Source organism: Urtica dioica, chromosome 9, assembly GCF_054948205.1.
Source record: "Urtica dioica subsp. dioica isolate 48M chromosome 9, U.dioica_male_clone48M_v1_H2, whole genome shotgun sequence".
NCBI classification, from domain to species: domain Eukaryota; kingdom Viridiplantae; phylum Streptophyta; class Magnoliopsida; order Rosales; family Urticaceae; genus Urtica; species Urtica dioica.
The window spans coordinates 28,018,835-28,040,156 of NC_142764.1; the positions used below are offsets into that span (position 1 = coordinate 28,018,835).

General features: G+C 31.1%; 2 protein-coding genes and 1 pseudogene across 3 annotated transcripts; 2 read left to right on the forward strand and 1 right to left on the reverse strand.

Annotated features, from left to right (window-relative positions):
- Nucleotides 1-1,394: 1,394 nt before the first annotated feature.
- LOC149386502 (GDSL esterase/lipase At1g29660-like) lies at nucleotides 1,395-4,593 on the forward strand. Its single transcript, XM_089627493.1, has 5 exons — nucleotides 1,395-1,709; nucleotides 2,745-2,872; nucleotides 3,516-3,758; nucleotides 3,840-4,080; nucleotides 4,215-4,593. Exons 1-5 carry the CDS (start codon nucleotides 1,448-1,450, stop codon nucleotides 4,436-4,438), a joined length of 1,098 nt encoding a protein of 365 aa, XP_089483619.1. The 5' UTR covers nucleotides 1,395-1,447; the 3' UTR covers nucleotides 4,439-4,593.
- A 2,971-nt stretch (nucleotides 4,594-7,564) lies between these two features.
- LOC149386503 (GDSL esterase/lipase At1g29670-like) lies at nucleotides 7,565-10,515 on the forward strand (annotated as a pseudogene).
- Nucleotides 10,516-10,692: 177 nt separating this feature from the next.
- On the reverse strand, nucleotides 10,693-17,020 carry AG (K-box region and MADS-box transcription factor family protein). 2 transcript variants are annotated; one of them, XM_089627495.1, is made up of 9 exons: nucleotides 16,897-17,020; nucleotides 16,397-16,638; nucleotides 13,814-13,895; nucleotides 13,146-13,207; nucleotides 12,823-12,922; nucleotides 12,668-12,709; nucleotides 11,901-11,942; nucleotides 11,650-11,813; nucleotides 10,693-11,024 (listed from the first exon to the last, which is right to left on the reverse strand). In XM_089627495.1, the coding sequence occupies exons 2-9, from the start codon at nucleotides 16,624-16,626 to the stop codon at nucleotides 11,021-11,023; spliced, it is 726 nt and encodes a 241-aa protein (XP_089483621.1). In that variant the 5' UTR covers nucleotides 16,627-16,638; nucleotides 16,897-17,020; the 3' UTR covers nucleotides 10,693-11,020. The 2 variants fall into 2 exon arrangements, with proteins under 2 accessions (XP_089483621.1, XP_089483620.1); XM_089627494.1 differs by having other exon boundaries at nucleotides 12,668-12,766.
- Between the last annotated feature and the right edge of the window lie 4,302 nt (nucleotides 17,021-21,322).

Below are 21,322 nucleotides of genomic sequence, written 5' to 3' on the forward strand. Positions count from 1 at the left end.
GTTGGGAATTATTTAACAGGTATATTTAATAGAAATGGGGCAAATTTGAAAAAAAAAACATATTCAGGACGGAAAATTAAAAAAAAATCATAAATTCGGGTTAAAAAAATATAAAATTAATAAAAGTCTAGTTGCTCCTATACATGCGTACTTAGAAGTAGCCAAAGTTTATTCTTTGATAAACCAAAGTTTTATCTGATCTTATAGCTACACCGTGAAAATCAATTTAAATTTGTTTTCATTCTTTGAATAACGGAAATGCTACTCAGCGCACCCCAACCCTAGGCCTACGTAATTCTCTTAAACCACAGAAATCCATGAGAAAGGACTCCTACGGTCTACAATACAAAAATAGAAAGAAAAAAAAATATAATATATCTCTCAGGAATTTCAGTGAAATACAACTTTTATCTTTTGGAATTAATATCACGGTTGATATAATGTTTATTACGTACTTAATGATTATTGTTAAAACTAGTATGATTGATAGCTAAGTTAGGAAGGTGAAAGGAGTGAGGTGAGGTGAGACCTATGGTTTTTATTTTAATTTTTTTTTAATAAAATCGGAAATAAAGAGGGGTGATTTTAATAAAGGGTATTATGGGCCTTCAAGAATTTTAACAAACAAAAAGTCAACCAAATTTTAGAATATGGGATCGATTTGATGTATAAATATTTTTAATGTATGATTGACTAATGAACGTTAAATTAAATGGATGAACTTGATATTTTAAATGAATAGGTCTAGCATTTAATTGAAACCCATACGATTTTTCTTGTAAAATTTTTTAACTTGCGTCCCGTTGTATCATCATTGCCCGTTAGTTTTAATTACATTGAACGTAAACATAAATAATTACAAAGGAATGCTTTAAACTTTAATTAAAGACATTTAGTTAATTTTAGGAATTGAACTCGATCACGCAGTCACAAAGGAGACCTCACATATCACCCAGTTGGGCCTTGAGGGTTCACATTTTGGTATTTTGCTATAATAATATTCTCAAAAACGGCTATTATGAGTTATACCAACTTAGTTATTTGCGTGTGTGTGTGTACATACATACATACATACATATATATATATATATATATATATATATATATATATATTTGCATGTGTGTACTCAAATTTCAAAGTTTAAATTCTTTGGTTTGGGTCTAATATATATGTCGGTATTGAAATATTTCAATTGTTTTGGACAGTTAGTATTTAAACGTATTTGTATACGTGTATTGCAGAGTGACATAATGGTGTACATCATAATCATGTTAGGCTGGATTAACATTTATTACTTGATCGGCCCAGCTGTTTGATAACGAATCGTCACTTCAAGGGTCCTATAAAAATTAGTTCATGGATCCGAGTTATTTTCATACCTTACACGTATACCTTGACACTTATTTTTATAGCCTCTTTTGCATTTGTATCACCTGTTTTCTGAAAATGGTTAATGATCAAATCATGAACCGAGTGGCCATATTCTATGCTACATTGGTGTTAGTAACAGCCGTACAAATTTCCGGCGTTAAGAGCGATCCACAAGTACCATGTTTTTTCATATTCGCCGATTCTTTGGCTGATCCTGGAAATAACAACGTCCAATTAACAGTTTCCAGGGCTAATTATAGGCCGTACGGAGTCGATTTCCCAGGCGGTGTTGCAACCGGAAGGTACAGCAACGGTCTAACAACAGTTGATTATCTTGGTAATATACACTGACACTTATCTTTTTGGGACCACTGATTCTTATTAGTACATTGTTTATATTGGCAACATTAAACATATCTATCTATTTTTACTAAAATTGAGTTACTCAAGGAGTCTCAAATTAATTTGTATGTAATTTAGACTTTATTATGTTTTTCCTACATGCAATAAATATTTATTGTACTCTGCAATAATTGTTACGTTATTAATCCATGAGCTAACTTTCCTTCAGATTTCAAATGAGACATGTTTCAAGTACATGATAAATTATAGATTAGTATCATTTATTATTTAATAAATTTTTATATCTTGAATGAATAAAATCAAATTTATATACAACTTTAACGGATTTTTGGGTTATGAATTTTAATCAATTTTGTATAATTTAATAAGTTTAGTACCGATCACCAAATTAAAAAGTAGTTATACGCTAATAGAGTCGTCGATTGTATTGCTAGGCGCTCTATTGTTTCCCCTGTTCGTGAGTTTAATCAGGTTTCCTTACCTGATGATGTGCGAGCTGCAATTGTAGTGGATCTGTTGATTTAATAAATCTCACAAAGCTTTGGTCAAAGAAAAAAAAAATTAGTTATGTGTCAATATGTTCAGATATTAACTCAACGGAAATTATGAAAATGTTCAAGAATTAATGAAGATTAAAAAAAAGTTTCAGTGTGTAAAAAAAAAAAAATTGCATGCACTTAGCCTACAAGTCAGGACTCACGTCGCTTTTTAGAAACTTTGATAATATTAATATGACAGCTAATCCGTCATGGGCAGGATAAATTAGGCGGTTGTTGGAATTGAATATCTAAAATGGACACGTGTACGTTTAAACGTTTTAGTAAAATATTATTCTGGTCAATTTTCAAGGTGATATAGCCAATTAAACATTAAATTTAGCGAAAGTTTTGTGATGATCTTAATTACATATGTTGCATACTTGAGGATATCTTAACAGTTATTTTTGTAATATTCTCAACATTATTTTTATCTAAGATTTTGAAGTTCCTAACTATCAACCATAATACAGCTAAAAAATTGGGATACAGCGATTTCGTTGCTTCGTTTGCAACAGCTACGAGTAGTGATGTCATCCTCAAAGGCATAAACTACGCTTCTGCTAGCGCTGGAATTCGCGATGAAAGTGGCTCATTGACGGTACTTATTTTTAATCAGTTATTACGATTTAATTAAATCTGCCTAATTTATTAGTCTTGTGTCTCCTAATATGACATCAATGCTCTTGCCTCTCTGACTATTTTACAAGTTTACAATAAATTATAGTGAGTTTTTTACGATATTATATAACCCAAATATTGACCAAGCAAATAAAACACAGATTATGTCTGCAATACTCTATAGACTATAGTACTTTTTTAGATATTAGTTTTTTGTTTTTGAATGATTATTTTGATGTACATTTGCTTAAAATGAAGTTTATAATAACGATTTTTAAATTAATCATGAGTGTGGCATTATATAGTATCTCAATATTGTATTATGTAGTATAGAACTAATCCCTTCAAATTACTTGTCATCAAATGAGCAACATCCTCTTTTTTGAAGTCGTCGTTGCTATTTTAAAATAATTAAAAAAACCAAATTTTATAACTATTTGTCACTTCTAAAATTTGTCATATACCTTGATAAAAGAATATCTAACCGTAACTTATTTTTATTGGAATGAGGTAGAGCCTCTCGTAGAAATAAGGTAGTGTTGTCGAGAATTACGGAATCCGTAAGAAATTTGAAAAGCAAGCTAATAATTCAATTCTGATTTCAATATATATTTTGGAAGCAGGGATTTGTGCTGAGTATGAATACACAATTGAGAAATCATGAGGTAACGATTTCGCGGATAGTGAACTTTCTAGGGAGTCCGCAGGCAGCCCGTGATTACTTAAACAAGTGCCTATATTTTGCCGGAATGGGAAATAATGATTATCAATTAAACTATTTCTTGCCACTCTCCCCGACAAGCATCAAGTTCAATCCCGAGCAATACGCTCGAGTTCTTATAGACCAATACCGAGGCCAGCTCAAGGTTCTCAACAACCCATTTCTAATAATTAGAAAATGTAGAGATATACTTTCTTCATACTATTTCCTGATTATTGTATTGTAGAGATTATATGATTTAGGTGCTAGGAAAGTAGCTCTGGCAGGGGTTCCACCACTTGGATGTCTACCATTTTTTGTGTCAACATACCGTACCAACGGGTCTTCGTGCGTCGATAGATTGAACTCCGAATCTCAACTCTTCAACAACAAACTTGTTGAACTTGTGAATGAGTTCAATTCCAATTTCAGCAACGCCAAGTTTACCTATCTCAACTATTCCGGATTAACTTCCGAAGCTCTTTCAGGTTAATTAAACAAAAAATATATATATGTATCAACTTTTCTTGCATGAACTAATAATTTCTTTTCACCCCCCTTCTTTTTTTTTTATCATCACCACTTCTCCTAAAATGGTTTATTTATTATTATGTTGTGATAGAAACATTCAGGGTAACAAGAGAGTCGTGTTGCCGAACCTTTGCCGGATTAATCTGCTTGCCATTATCAACACCGTGCCAGAATAGAACCGAATACGCCTATTTTGACGGTCTTCATCCAACAACGGCCAACAGTAAGATATTGGCTGAGAGGACCTACAACTCGATTCGCCCCACCGACACATACCCTATTGATATCAATCGCCTCGCTCAGCTACGCCTCTAGTTTAATACTTCAATGCCACGAATATACATATATGCCTTAACCAATGATAATATGTATTTACAGTTTATATACATGTACGGGTGTAATCAATCCTCGATATATTGTGCCTAATAGGGTACTCCATATGATCAGGAACTAAAAAGTACTTAAACCTACCAAGTATCCTTGCTCTGATCGGCCTTATTATCTTCTCTCTTCATGACATCTTTGCATAAGCAGTACATGACTGGTCTGATGTTATCGTACTGTAACTTATTTGGAGATGGTGAAAAAGGGACAGTCATTATTGACAGGAGAACTCTACAAGGCTTACCACAACTTGAGAATGTTCTTCTCGCTGATAGCTTGAAAGCAAACTTGATCAGATTATAACAAAATTTTAAAAGCAAAAGAGAAGTTTTATTTATATATGCGTGATAATAAGCTAAATTAAATTTCATGTTCAAAATTACATAAATTCTAAAACTATACTTATCGAGGCAAAATAACTCTTAAAACTAATAAAACATGAGGCAGAGAGCGCCAGAGAGATAGGGACTTAGTGAGAGAGAGAGAGAGAGAGAGAGAGAGAGAGAGAGAGAGAGAGAGAGAGATCACGGTGGTTGTTCTACTATCACGCATATAAATATTCCTCAAACCAATTCATGTTAATGAGCTAAGGATGAAACAATATGTTTGCATTTGAGTGGCATTGGATTAATTATATACAAAAAATTCAGTGTTCGTGGTCATACTTTTGGAATAAATTATTTTTATTGGATAATGGGAAAAACCCATCAACATAGCCATATTTTTGGATTATTCCCAATAAACAAGTCTCTCTCTCTCTCTCTCTCTCTCTCTCTCTCTCTCTCTCCAAAATCAAAACCCCAGAAAAAATGACATCTCTCACAATTTTGGATACGTACAATTTTTAAGAGTACAGGTTTCTGATTAGGCACAAATTTCTTATTTAGGGTTGTTATGTACATATGTTTGAAATTATTTTCTTAATATCAGGTTAATAATTATCTTCTTTTTTTTATAATTTGTCGTTAAGATTTTGAATTTTACTGTTATGAAAATTGAGATTTTGGTATTGAATCTATTTTAATTATTGGAATTCGAGACCTTATGAGCTTGTTTAGGTACAAGTACAACTTATATATATATATATATATATATATATATAATATATATATATATAGGTATAAAGAATGGCGGATTTTTGGTTTGAGTATACAAGAATTTTGTTACAACTAATCATTTCACTGGTTATTTTTTAAAATCTAGTCCAAGTTTCACTTTATTAAAAAAAAATAGTCCATCAACTTGGATAAATTAAATTAACTCTGAGTTAATATTTTTATCATTAATTTATTTTTAATTTAATTTACTGCGAGTTAGTGAACTATTTTTTTAATAAAATAAAAATTGTGCTATTTTTAAAAAGAAAGATTGATTATTAAGCTAGTGACCTAATTGCTCATTGAGTATAAGTATTGCTCAAAAGTTTAATGGTTTTCCTTTTCATGTTATTTTCATGAGATTGGGCGAGTGTGATTAGGTATAAAAATACAAATCTTACGTACAGCTCATGCATCATCATCAATATAGGATAGCTTGATACACCACACTATAAAGTACACATTCCTAGTATATAGTGCTACCAGCTCTCATATCCTATTGCTCCTTTCGAGCAAAAAAAAAAATATCCTATTGCTCTTCTCCAGCAATTGTACGTGCCAGTTGAATTATCGCCGCATATTTAGGCCGAAATTTTGTGTACCGAATTTTTCTAATATATTTGTTTCGCCGTACGTGAAAATCGTTTAAATGTCTTCTGGTCATGCAAGCTTACGTACAAAATATTATTAAGAATTAAGATCAATAAAAATGCTACTCGATTAATGCAACCCAGCCCTAGGTCTATGTAAACCTATGTCTTGAAACCACATAGGTTATAACTCCTATCCTATGGTTCCTTTGTGGTTGTAACACTTTACTCTCAGTTTAAAATATCGTCTAAAATGTTTATTCTAAATTATGAATTATACCATTTTAGTCGTTTTGGTCATTTATATAAACCTATGTATCACTTACGGGCTTCTTTAAGCAAACTAATAATAATGGAATTTTTAAATTGTCTGATCGGGGACAATTCATTATTTGTTATTTTTTTTCAGTTAGTAAATTTTTCTATAAAGAAAAACGATAAATTGGATAAGATATTGAATTTACAAATATCATTTTTCATGAGTTTTTTTTATATCACGCAGAAATGAGACTCACCGTAATTCACAAGGAAAATATATAATTTATTCACCATATATTGGAAACTTTAGACACTATGAATAACACAAATATTGTATGCACAAAAAAAAATTTCAATTTTTTCCTTATGCTATTATATTATTTGCAATTCTGGATCGTATTTATATTAATATTTCCCTGTTTGATATGTCAGCTTATAAATATAATAAACTACATTTAAAAAAAAATATCATTAGTATTTTTGAAAGGTTAGATAGGTAATGTGTCAACGTATGCAAAAATTGCATCTAATGTAAGTTAATGCGTTACCGTTGTACATGCATATGGTCACGCTATATTACTTGGAATGAAATTGCTAAATGACTATTTTCAATTAAAACTATAATCTATAAATTGAAATATATAAAAAATTTAGCCCAACTCATACTCAAATTTCTAGTAGCATATCACATACATCTCGTCTTAAATTTTGCTATTTTCGTAATTTTTAAATAATTAGGTCAAATTATCTAATAGTTAATGTAGGAGTCTATAAACGGGACATATGCCTAATTCTCTCATTATTATTATTATTATTATTATTATTATTATTATTATTATTATTATTATTATTATTATTACGTACCTGGTAGACGTAGCTACTAGATGATTGAATACTTGTTTATGGTGCCTATAAATAACGGCTTCCGTGAATCTGAGTTTTCTCATACTATCAAACAGTTCATATATATGTCACCATTTGCATTCTTGTACTAGTTTTCTGATAATGACCAGTGATCAGATCATGAACTGCTTCACAATATTTAATACAACATTGGTGTTATTAGTGATATCAGTACAAATTTCCGGTGTTAAGGGCGATTCACAAGTACCATGTTTTTTGTATTCGGCGACTCTATGTCCGATTCTGGAAATGAAATAACCTGGTCCGTCCTAATTATAGGCCATATGGAATTGATTTCCCCGGGGGAGTTCCCACCGGAAGGTTTAACAACGGTCTAACGACAGTTGATTATCTAGGTAAAATAAATATTTCCTCGTAATTTAATTTGTGAGCGTACATGATGATTATAATATTTCATACCGTACTTAGTTTGACTCAGATTGTTAGTGTTATGATGTCTTTTATCACTAGATCTTCATGGCACGATCAATTTGTTCAATATTCTTGAATATTTTGGCAAGCTAGACTTTCATTTTATTTTTTAGTTTTCAACATTTACCTATGTGTACTGTTTCCATTACATTTTGAGCACAAAATATTTCAAGTGCACGGCTGATTTTGAATTAGTATCACTTATTACATTGAATAATTAAATATATTCATGTTCTATGATTTTTCATAAATGGATTTTGATTAAATATTGTATAACTAAATAAGTTATATGATTAAACACCAAACATAAAGGTGTATGGTATATGCTCACATGCAAATGGCTATATATATATATATATATATATATATATATATATATATATATATATATATATTAGCAGGTAAATATTGTTTTTGTAAACATTAAAATGAAATTAATTTACAAGTTTCAAGGTGATCCATGATACATATATACTCTAGTCTCTGGGTAATCATTTTTTTTAATGAATCTCACATTAAAATTAAAAGAGTATGAGAATGAAAAATGATTTATAATTAAGATCATGAGTTACTCGGAATTGTCAATTAATTTTAAGACATAAATTTTGTAATACCTCACGATTTCCTAAAGTTAATTAGAAACATTAGTTAGGATAGGATGCAGAATTGTTGATTTTGGCAAATGACGTAAAATATATAACTATGTATGTGTGTATATTGATTTATCAACACATCAATCTAGAACATCTATAATCAAAGAAAGCTTTTTATGATGATTTAGCTCGATCCATTCTGCATAAATATATATATATATATATATATATATATATATATATATATATATATATATATATATATGCATGTTATCTATAATTGAGGTACCCATTATATCCTTGTAAAATTATCTAAAATATCAAAAAGTTGCTAAACAAACATATAATGCAGCAAGAGTATTCGGATTCAGTGACTTCGTTCCTCCATTCAGAACGGCTGCGGGGAGTGACGTCATTCTCAAAGGCGTTAACTATGCTTCTGGGGGCAGTGGAATTATGGACGACACTAGCATAATATCCTTGGTATTTAATCTATTATTTATTTATTAGCCTCTCCGCCGAATTTTAACACAAGGTATTAACAACTTGTATCTATTACTAATCAATATTTTGTGTGGACCTGCTTAACCTCAAAGGAGGTTATTAAACAAGTAATGATTACCCGAGATAATTCATTTTAAAAAACATTTCGAGAATATCTGGCTTCGATCTCATTCTTATTATGATAATACCTATTTTATTGTGAGAATAATTCATTTTATACCTTTTCTCCATGTTTGCAGCTTTATTTGAATTTTTTTTTTTAACTGTCTACAATTTCATTTAATTTTTCTTAGCTGTTTATAGGTCCATTAAAAATAACATAAATTAAATTCATCTTAAGATTATGAAACATTTGAAAATTTGAGGCATTCAACATCTTTAAATAATATGTTTACAAAATTTATCCATTCAACAATTTCTTTAAGACCACAATTAATAAGGCCCTAGGTATGAAAAAGATCCTAATCAATTTGTTTGTAGCCCAAATAAACTAAGTAGTTAAAGTTACGTTGTCTAAATTTTTTTATGCGTTCAATAAATTTTTAAATCCGTATATAAGCAATTTTTAAATTTCAAAAAGTTTATTGATAGTGTTAATTAAATTTATGATATACCTACTTGCACATGTTTTAAAACTTCGAGAGTGATTCACTAATGTAAACCAAACATTTATATTTTTTATAAACTTATAAATTTCAATTGCTAAGACAGTTTTATTTTGATCACAGGGATTTGTATTGAGCATAGATAAACAATTGAAAAATCATGAAATAACAGTTTCTCGCATAGCAAATTTTCTACAAAATCCACAGGCCGGCCAGAGTTACTTAAACAAGTGCATATTTCATGTCACAACGGGAAGAAATGATTATTTGTACAAGTATCTTGTGCCCCATTTCCCCAACAAAAATCTCGGAACACCCAAGCAATTCGCTCAAAATCTCATCGATAAATTCCGAAGCCAACTCAAGGTATAATTTTACTATAATTATTATTACATGTAGGCATTTTATTCCTAATGTTTCGTGATTTATAATTTATTATTTCCATAGAAATTATATGATTTAGGTGCTAGGAAAGTAGCTCTTGCGGGGATTCCATCAATTGGTTGTGCACCGATCGATCTCAATCACTTTATTCGGTACAAATGGGTCTCCATCGGGGTGCGTAGACATATTCAACTCCGAATCTCAACTCTTCAACAACAAGCTCGTCGCTCTTGTCGATGAATTCAATTCCAACTTCAGAAATGCCAAGTTCATCTACCTCAATTATTCTGGATTAGCTTTCGAGGCTCTTAATACCGGTAAATTAAGAATCAAAATAAAACCTCCCTTCCCCTTCTTTGCATAGTGTTATTAAATTGAAGTAAACATAATTTCATTTATAAAATGAATTACATTGCAGGATTATTCAGGGTAGCAAGAAAGCCATGTTGCAAGGTAAGTTTGGTTGGAATGTGCTTGCCACTATTACAACCATGTCGGAATAGAACCGAATATCTATTCTGGGATAGTTTTCATCCATCTCAGCAAGCCAATAAGATATTGTCCGAGCTGACCGACAACTCGGTTTTTCCAACCGACACTTACCCTATCGACATCAATCGTCTCGCCGAATTACCCCTCTAGCCCTAGCTAGTTTATAGTACCATAAAATATCACACGTAATATTCATTACCTTTGTCTAATATATCTACGCTTTAAGCATTTACCTCGTTAAATAATAGGTCCATAGTAGTGATCTTGAGTAAGAAAGAAAATTAATATTACTAGTAAAGTAATTAAAGACAATAGTTTATATATTCGTTAGCGGTGTTATATAGATTTCTCTCACACCAATGTGGAGATACGATAATTATTACACAAGATAATTATGGTGCAGCAAAACCAGTTGATTAAATGTTGTACTTTCAACACAATTATTAATGTCCTCCACACAAGATCCTATATATAATATAGCGTAATCGAGAATACACGATTTACACATATAAATATACTATATATATATATATATATATATATATATATATATATATATAAATAATCAGGCACCTATTAGATACCTCTTTACCGAGAATCCAGCTACAACACTCTTCTTCTGACCAGCACTATAGTAGTACCTCTCCACCATTATTTAGCTGCAAAGGCATATAAAATGTATCTCACTAAATTAAGAAAATAAAATATAAGAATAATTATCTATATATGTCTTACATCATCGATCAAAACGAATACTAGAAGTGCATTTCCGGCTAATATATATACAAAATATACCGACCAACAAATCTTTGCCTTTACCGGCCTTATCATTTTCTCTCTATGAAGTGATGTGAAGTGCATTTATGAAGTGATGGTTTCTAACACCTTTTAACCACTTACGCTATTACTAATTTCATTGCTTGATTAGTCCACAAAAATAATTTTCAAGTATCATGGATAAAATTGAGTTGTCTTGTATATGAGATGATATGTAGGTATAGTTTTAGTCCATGAACATACGGGTTTCATTTATAAATTTTTAAGGTAGAAAAAAAAAAAAAAAAAAAAAAAACTAGCTAAGAGTAAAAACAAAAAAAATTGAGGTCTCCGTATATGTCAAGTAAACTTCCTCTCTTGTAAGCGATTTAATAAGATAATAAAGGGAAATTCCATTGACTAGACTCACTAATATGTTATGTTACATAGAACAGATGTTACAAGAATATTGACTTATGACACGAATTTGAGCTTAAATGTTGCGCATGAATTGAAAGTAATTTGTACCTTAATTGAAGGGTCATGGGATCTTGGCGCGAGTAGTGATTGGTGGGTTGTAAGGCGTTGACTTCGAAGTAATTCCGAGAGTCAAACTGAGACGGCGGAGGCATAAGCTCGTAGCTTCCTCCGATCACGTTCATGCTCTGCTGGTTCCTTTCGTTTTCAGCTATCTATCAATCAAATCCCAAATTCACTTTAATTTATCAAACGTCATTTAATTACTACAATAGTGATCTTCTAGTAATTAACTCAATTACCTTGGCCCGGAGAAGCTGGTTATTGTTGTGCAAGTCAACTTCCTGTGTACAATTTCATGAACTTTCCTCATCATCATCATAATGTAATTGAATAATGACGTCTAAGTATTACAACTGTTTTAAGACATTTTCGTTGTAATGAGAAAAAGAATGAGTAATATGTTGAAAGACTAATACTTTTAACCGAAGTACATGATCCGTGTTAATTTAAATGATCTTATATCTTCTTCCTCTACAAATATTCACAAGATCCGTAGTTTGTACTAATGTTTGAAATGCCTACGAAACCGATCAGAATTCCTTTGCATATAATAAAACTTTGAATAAATCCATGATGTAAAAGTTCTGCGATTTAATAATGAATTCTATCAATTGTATCTTTTAATGAATAAATTTTTTGTACTACAAATTTGTATGAGACTTTTGCTTGGCAATCTAAGTTTCTGTGGGCAACATTTCTAGTTAATTTTCCAAAAGGATGGCGATGTAAACCCTGGTTTGTACATTATACTCTCCCATATATATACGCAAGCGTACAAAAATAGACCAGATTATGTGCATTTGTTATTATTACGTTGGAAATGTGATATATATAAAAAAAGGCTTTAATTGCGTTATACTGTTGGACTAATAGCCATAGCTCACTGTAGATATTCACCAAAAAAAAATTGAAAAGCAGAATAGCCATAACCATGTGGGTATGTTTATACAAATGATGCCAGACATGGTATAAACTATATTAAAAAAAGCAAGAAGATATTACTTACCCTTTTTTGCATGTACTCAATTTCCTCGAACAATAGCTCGTTCTGGTTGGTACGTAATTCATTAAAAACAAAATACATGTTATTCTGATAATCAACATCCTAAAAAAGAACAATCTATTAACTGTTGCAGAAGAAAAATAAGATGAGACAGAGACCTTTTTTTGGCGGATCTTGAAAATTGCTTTTTCCATTTTACCCTCCAGGTTTTTGAGCTCTCTGTTGCTTGAGTTGCTCATAGTCTCACCAAGCATTTCTCTGCAGGCAATGCATTACATTATTAAATAAAATTAATGTCATTATGTAACACAACGCTAATAAATATAGTACGTAAGCAATACTTTTGTACAGTAATAAATATACACATCACTCTTTTTTTTTTTTTTTTTCTTTTGTACAGTAATAAATATACACATCACTCTTTTTTTTTTCTTCTTCTGCTAACATAGTACTGTATCTACTTATAGTTTCGATGTATTACCTTATTCCTTTCTGCGTAGATTCAATTTGGTCTCTGAGTTTCTTTGCCTCTTGCTGGTAGAACTGAGAATTTTTCCCACGGAAATACAAAAAATTGATTTTAAAACAACATTTTATTTGGAAATTAAATAAAAAGTCATCACAATAGATTTCATGCTTAGTTGCGTAAAAAAAAAAAGTTAAATTAGTATCTGTGCAATGGGTAACATTGTAAAGCATTTCCTTGAGCAAGTAATTTTATTGGCCTCTACTTATCTGAAATATTTGTTTTACATTGAAAATAAACATTTTTTTTTTTTTTAAATATCTAGACTGATTTCAATACGACTGAAACTTATTACGTGGAGTGTACGTAACAAGACCATCAAATGTAATTTCTTCATAAATAAAAACCTCTTTTAAATTTCTGAATGATGACACACTCATAAGGAGTTCTCCAAGATGTTGACTCTATTATTGGACCCAATCTGATTTATTTAGTATTTTTAAAATAAAATAAAAAAAAAATAAAAACTCCCATTCCATGCAATGAAAGTCCTAGATAGTTTTTGTAACTAACTAATATATATATATATATATATATATATATATATATATATATCACTACCAAAATTCAGTAAATACCAGTTTTTAGTGACGCAGATTAAACCTATGCAAAATTGTTGTTACCTGAGCATTAGCTTCAGCAACAGATCCAGTATTAGTAGAATCCGAAGATGCCTTCTTGTACCTCTCAATTGTTGATTTGACACTGCAATTTGTTTATCATAAAATCGTCAAACCTAATTAGCAACCTTTAAACACAGGACCATGTGTATATTATTGTCATAAGAGAATAATTTATACATGCAATGAACACTCCCCTTGAATTGATCAGGGATCCAATCACTTTAGGTTATGATTCGGATGGAATTAACAAAAACAAAACTCCGAAAGAACATTAGCATCGATTTCATTTGCATTATGAAATATTGAATACATAAAACGAGTTTATCTAGATATTTACCATTAATTAACATATCGGCTAATTTCTGAAATCCCATTAAAAACAACACTAGCGACAAATAATCTCATAAGTGAACTATTCATTTTATGAGATACTTTCCATTTTTCTCATCATGGACACAAAATTCTATACTATTTTAGTAGAACAACGTAACAATTTCATTCAAAGTTCACAGATGTTATCTTTATACAGTTGATTATTAATAGATAATTAAAAAAAAAAAAAACCTAAAGCAAAACGAATAATAAGAATCTGAATTGTTTGTATCAGAAGTCACCAATCACGGCAAGAATCATGATGACTAAGACACAAAAGTTGGATAAATAAAATTATTGTAATCTGATCAGAAAATCCGCAGATTTCGATGCAAACTAATCCTTAATTTCGTCGAGGCTGTGATTGGCTATTTTGTGCCACGTGGACAATTCATTCAATATTTCATCGGAGGAATAGATAGGTGTCAATCAGTAATTGTTTTGCACATTGGATAATCACCTGATCAACAACCCTATTAACCGCCGAGAGAAATAAGAATAACCCTCAAATATCATATCAAAGTGAAAAGGCAAATATATATATATATATATATATATATATATATATATATATATAATTATATATTAATTAAATATGTCTTTTCTGTTCTGAAACTCTGAAGTACGTCAAAGTCGTCCATTTCAGTTGTCATATTTTTAAACAGCAAAACGTTCAGAAATCACCCATTGGCTCTCTCTCACCAAGTTTTTGGTACACTTTCTCTCTCTTATCTTTAAAAGAGGGGAAAAAAACTTGCATAAATATATCCGAGCAAGGTCTGAGAAACGCAACGGCCATTTCAACCATACCAATCTAGAGTGACAATGTCATTAACAAAACCCAGATACGCTTGTGTCTGATTGGCTCGTCACTCACTCACTTTTCTTACTCGTTTTTATCTCTCTTTTGATGAAGACTTTCTTGAAAGAGTTTAACGTTTTTACTCTTGTAAAGATAAAAGATATATGCATAGCTATTTGCAGCATAGAAGATAAAATTAGGGTTAAAGAAGAGATAAAAGAAAGATAACCTATTATGGAATCATGACCTAAACTCTTATTTTTCATTTTTGTTTTTGTCAGAGAGTCAAGGATTGAAAAAATCTTTGTTTGACGTGTCCAAAGATTCTATATTCTCAAGATGAGAAAGAAAAAATAAATGAAAATAAAAATAAATAAGCAACACAACCTAACCCTTACCCAGATCATCCATTTTTTTCCCAAACAAGCCCAAAATCAAAAAAATGGAAAGAAAAACACGAACGCCTTCAAACTGAACTGAGTTTCTTTTTATTTGTCTGTCCCAGAAGCTTCCTGGTATTTATATTAGATTTTATAGGTTACCCATTAAAGCGTTTGGGAAAATTTCAACACATCGTGTAATTAGCTTATGAACCCTAATTTGGTCATGTTTGACTAAAGTGTGTTAAAGAAAAAAAAAAAATATATATATATATATATATATATATTTTGTTTATGAAGTTCTGAAAACTTGATGCTTGTTTTTTATTTTTCCCTTTTGAATTTAATTTAAATGGGAAAAAACTATCTACATAATTTGAGCTCTTTGTAAAGATTTTGGAATTGAAATTGTACTTTTTTTTCTTTCTTTCTTTCTTTCTTTCTTGATATCTAACAAACAGACTAACTGTTATTAAGGAAATTTGAAGAGATGGAAGAGATTGGGCAAATGAAAACATGACAGCTTTCAATCTTTAGCTTTCTCATTGCATAACATCAAAAAAAAAAAGAAAAAAAAAAGAAAGAGGAAAGATAGATATATGTAAAACTTATTATTACAATGGCGAGAAGGGTAAAGAAAGGAACTTTATACACAAAAACTTTTCTACTTTGTTGCAATTAACAAGTACTTTGCTTATTTTACCTCTATTACGCTAGATCTACACATCTACCAAGCCCAGAGAGGTATAAGACACACAGAGAAATAACCCAAAAAATTCATTGAAAAAAACAAACAACTAAAAGAGAGAAGGAAACGACAAAACAACCTTGACCAAGAGAGAGGAGAGATTAGTACATGTAAGAGAGCTTAGATCCAAACAGAAAAGTGAAATGTTGATGAGAAAAGTCTAAATCCTAGAGCAAGAAAGTTGGGGGATTATAAAAACATGAGAAAAAAGTTTGATTTTTAGGCGAAACCCTAATGAAGTAAGAGTACTATAAAGAGAGAAATTGTGTATATATACAGACCTTTGGTTGGCATATTCATAGAGGCGTCCACGGGTAGAGAAGACAATCAGAGCAACTTCAGCGTCACAAAGAACTGAGAGCTCATAGGCTTTCTTCAGCAAACCGTTCCTACGCTTACAAAAAGTGACTTGCCTGTTCGTCGTGTTTTCGATCCTTTTGATCTCAATCTTTCCTCTTCCAAGTCTCCTTTGCGGAGACTCAGCCATGGACATGTTGTTTTGGTAAGACATGATGATTTCAACCTATAATCATCAACAGATCACACATATGAAAAGAAAAGAAAAGAAAAGAAAAAAGCTAATAACTTGGATGATCACTTCAACGGGAAACTATTAAAGAGATGTTCTTTGGCTGTTTGGTACACATGTATTGGAAAAACAAAATAAAAATAAAAATTTGATGCTTTTTTTAAGTAACAAGTACAGGGAAAACAGAGAGGTGTTTTGTTTTGTTTTGTTTTCTTTCTTTCTTGGCTCTTTAATGGATTTTCTTTTTCATACCTAAGATTTTTGCTTCTTTTCCCCAAGAAAATCAGAATAGCTCAGGAAATGGTGATATATTACAAAAGAGTGGAAGGAAGGTGTGGCCAATAAGTGAAGCGGTATTTATAAAGTTAAAAGTAAAACTTAGACTTTTTATCATGATAATATTTGTCAAAATATACTTCCACTCAGCCTAAATAAAAACACATGACTTGCGTTTATTTTAGCTTTGCTAATTAGTTTTATTTGTTTTGGTAATATTTTATAAAGCTTCAAATGGTGTCCAACGGAGATGAAGTTAAAGAGGCAAGGCCCAAGATGGGAATCATCAGTCATAAAACTAGATGTATATAATATATATATATGATGTATAATATATATATATATAGAGAGAGAGAGAGAGAGAGAGAGCGTAATAGAAAGGGACATGGAAGCGATCATTAAAGCTGTGAATGAGACGACTGAAAAGGATTTTATTACAATGATATGATATTAGGGCTAATTAAGGATACATATATATCAATTGGTAAAAGAATATTTAGCTACTTTTGTTTGTATTTGTGTGTATAGGCTTTTCAACCCAGCAATCATGGTTCGAGACTCTAACGAAGCTTTTCTAACTATAGAGCCTCTCTCTTCTTCGGATTCAGTTGGACATGGCTCTTTAAGTTTGCTTTGTGATGATGATTTATTCCCTTGTGCTGCTTTCAATGGAGTTTGACCTAACTGAAGCTATTTTATGATAATCTTTAATTTTTTATCCTACTAACCCTTTCTATGGCTTGCATTAATATTTTAGGTTACCATTTTTTCATATTTAACTTATGGTAATCAAAAGATTTTTTTTTTCTGCTTATTATATCCGTGTTTTCTTTCTCCTATGTTTTAACTTTTAATTACATATATATATATATATATATATGACTCAAATCTTTTTTTTTTCTTTTCCGAGAGGGAGAGAGAGAGAGAGAGAGAGAGAGAGAGAGAGAGAGGAGGGCAATGAATTAACCATTAGAGACTTCAAGCTCTTTTCACTTTATTACAAGACCCCACCAACCCTTTGGACTCATCTCCTCTCTATTCCCGTTGACCCCACAAAGACCCATCTCTCTCTCTCTCTCTCTCTCTCTCTCTCTCTCTCTCTCACACACACACACACACAAGTTTCTTCATATATATTTTTTTTTATAAATACATATATATTCCAGCCAGCCATGTAAATACATACGAAAACTGTCAGTGGGGCAATATTGAGAATAGTGAGAACCAAGCCAGCCATGTGACATATATATTCTCAGTGCTATCTCTCTCCCTCTTTTTCTCCTTATATTAGCTTTTGAATGTCATTTCCACCTTCCGAACTGAAGATTGGATTATTTCCCACTTTCGACATTGTGATGATCAAACATATATATACATAAATATATATTATATATAACGGGCATGTATATCCTAGCTTCATTCATCCCAATTACTCGTCACACTAGCTTTCTTCCCAGACAAGTAAAATTATATGAAGTACAATTCAAGTTGGGGGAAAAAAGTACCACCGTTTCCTTTGTTCATATGAGAAGCTATAGATTGACTTTACCAAACTCACACTACTTAACCCATTATTCTTGCAAGTTTTTTTATTCTTTTCCAATATTTAGTTGGATTCAACCTAGGGCTTTGGGAATTTCGTTACCAACTCCGTTTTAGTCTTATGTGCCATATATGTAAAACTGCTTGTCATGAATGGGAGGCTAGGACTTGCCACTTTATTTTTTCTAATGTTAGATGTGATGAAATACACAAGTCGATTAGGACATTGTAATATTTTCTACCCCAGAAAATGGGGTGGAATAATGTTGCTGGTTTGGAATTATACGGAATCATTCACCTACGGCGCGTTTAGCTGTCTGGTTTGATACAGACCTTTTCGGAAGCCTTTGGCAATCTTATCTCCTCTCCTATTTACAAATTCTACTTAATTCAGAAAATATTTACGTACGACAAATAGGAGTCCAAAAGATATGTTCCCTTTTTTATGTGCTCTCGTTTTTTTTTTTTTTTTTTGAGTAAACAGGTCTCCGACCTTAGATATCATTAGGCATTTCCGCCAAAACTCGCTCTTGTAAATCAAGAGGAGGTAAAGAGTTCCAAATTACATCCGAAACAAAAGAAAGAGCCTTCTTGGCAAGGATATGAGCTACAACGTTACAGATACGTGGAATAAAGGCCACCTTACACCAAATCAAAATTAGTATAAAGAGATTTGAAAACTTGTGAGCCATTCAATTCCTAACTAGCTCTAAGAAACTCCATCTAATGGTGATCATTTAATAATCCTTGATGTCAAAGCTGATCAGTGAACACGGATTTGACCATTTATGATACTAATTAACTGAGATTTATGAGCTTTTTTGCTCATGTTAGGGATTATAATTAGTGTAATCTAAATTCACTTATTACAAAAAGTAACTAACAATCATTAGTCAAAATGACAGTACACACTAACACTTGTTTGTTTGAAGGGAGTGCGAATGGGACTTTTGCCCTAGGCCACAAGCTCATAAGCTAAATTTTCATAGTGTAATCATAAATACTAATAAAATTATATATATTATATTTTTAATTTTATAATTATTTAGATATTATAGAATTTAATTAATATTATAATTTAATTTAAATAATCTAATATAAATGGTCATGTTATTTATGATCACTTATTAGGATATTTCTGAAAATTAAATTGTAATTTTGGAAATTTTCCAACGATTTTATATCAGCTTATCCATGATAATTAAGTGTGACTTCTACGCACTTATGGTATACTTTGTAATTGTAATTAAAGCAAGTTTATTTTAACTATTTTTAATTCAAACATTCACATACAGTGTATACTTGATCACATGAAACTCTGATTACAAATAAATTCTTTAAACTTTAAATAATGAAGACAAATCGCTATTTCAAGGGATTGAGCTCATGCCCCCACATAATAGGAGATCTAACGGGAAGAAGGTTGTGATACTCCAACTAGATGCTTGGAGGTGTAATTGAAGCAAGTTATTGGTTGTTTTGATGTTCTTTTTTGCGGTACATTATGATTTTGCGAGTTTTTCAAGAGCTCTGGATGGTTGGATCTTAGTTGAGCAATTAAAGAGAAATCAAAGACCTAAGAAAAGATTTCGGACAAGTTTTGAAGCTTCAGCAAAATAGCGCACTGCATAAAGAATGAAGTGCACCGCGCAACAACATAATTGTAAGACATATAGCCAATGTGTTGCAAGCGCGTCAACAACACCATGTTATCTTTATTTTCTTATGTAGTGCGGCAAACTACAATGCTAGGTAAAAACAAAAAAATCACGTTTTAAGCCATTTTCGTCAATTCAATTTGCAACTGTCTAGATTGAATCTCACTTAACGTCTAAACCCTTGTTATTAGACATTATTGGGGGGAATTGGAGCACAATTTTTTAAATATTTTTGGTTATTTAAGGGCTTTGGAGAAGAAGAAGAAGAAGAAGGCTTTGGAGAAGAAGAAGAAGAAGCTCTTTTTCTTTAGTTCTGCTTTCATGAACTTATGGTTGGTTTGATTTTTTGTTTAATGAACTCTTATCTAACTTCATAATTGGTTTTATTACTTATAGCATGAACTAACTCTCTATTGAGGCTACGTTCGATATAATCGGAATTAATATTGTTGGTCGTTTCATTTCATGTAGTGCTTTGAATTTTTGTTTGTTTCTATCTATGGATGCTTGGTTTTAAGTTTTTTTTCAAAGTTCTCTAATGTGATGTTTAAAAATAGGGATTAAAATCGGGAGGTGATTAATAGTCAGACACAAGTTTGAATTGCCATGGATCCATCTTGAAATAGGGATAACCAAAGCATTCATACGACGTAGTCAGATAAATTTGCGTTCATAACGCTTGAAATTCTTCTAAGAGGATGCGAGACAGAAAGGTAATAATGTATCAACAATTATATAGATTAAAAAAAAAAATTATATAGATTCGTAAGTGACTTGAATGAGGTTTATGGCTGTAACTACTTGAACGTTATGTTTAGTTCTCCTTCGTAACGCTTGAAATTGTTCTAAGAGGATGTGAGAGTGAAAGGTGATAATGTATCAACAATTATATGGATTCGTTAGCAACTCGAATGAGGTGTATAGCTATAAATAATTGAATATTATGTTTAGTTCTCATTTCGAAAAACTCCAACAAATTCAGACTCCATTCGAAAGCTTTGATAGAGTAATTTTAGTCGTCATCGGACATCCTTACTTACGAGTTTTCACTACTTTGGACGGTGTGTACATATTGCTGAGAACAAATCGCAACCGTAATTACTTGAATTTGATTTTCCAAAATTGAATTTGATTTGTTTCTATATCGAAGAAAAATGCTTATTCAATTTATGTTATTATGGTAAAATTTGAGTTTCAACCAT

What these genes read in the sequence shown, in the direction of transcription:
- LOC149386502 (XM_089627493.1), top strand. Translation starts at nt 1,448, where the DNA reads ATGGTTAATGATCAAATCATGAACCGAGTGGCCATATTCTATGCTACA. An exon ending in AACAACAGTTGATTATCTTG is followed by an intron (nt 1,710 to 2,744) that starts GTAATATACACT and finishes ACCATAATACAG; the next exon opens with CTAAAAAATTGGGATACAGC. An exon ending in AACTTCCGAAGCTCTTTCAG is followed by an intron (nt 4,081 to 4,214) that starts GTTAATTAAACA and finishes ATGTTGTGATAG; the next exon opens with AAACATTCAGGGTAACAAGA.
- AG (XM_089627494.1), bottom strand. Translation starts at nt 16,626, where the DNA reads ATGTCTTACCAAAACAACATGTCCATGGCTGAGTCTCCGCAAAGGAGA. An exon ending in TATGAATATGCCAACCAAAG is followed by an intron (nt 13,896 to 16,396) that starts GTCTGTATATAT and finishes AACAAATTGCAG; the next exon opens with TGTCAAATCAACAATTGAGA. An exon ending in TCAAGATCCGCCAAAAAAAG is followed by an intron (nt 12,767 to 12,822) that starts GTCTCTGTCTCA and finishes GTTCTTTTTTAG; the next exon opens with GATGTTGATTATCAGAATAA.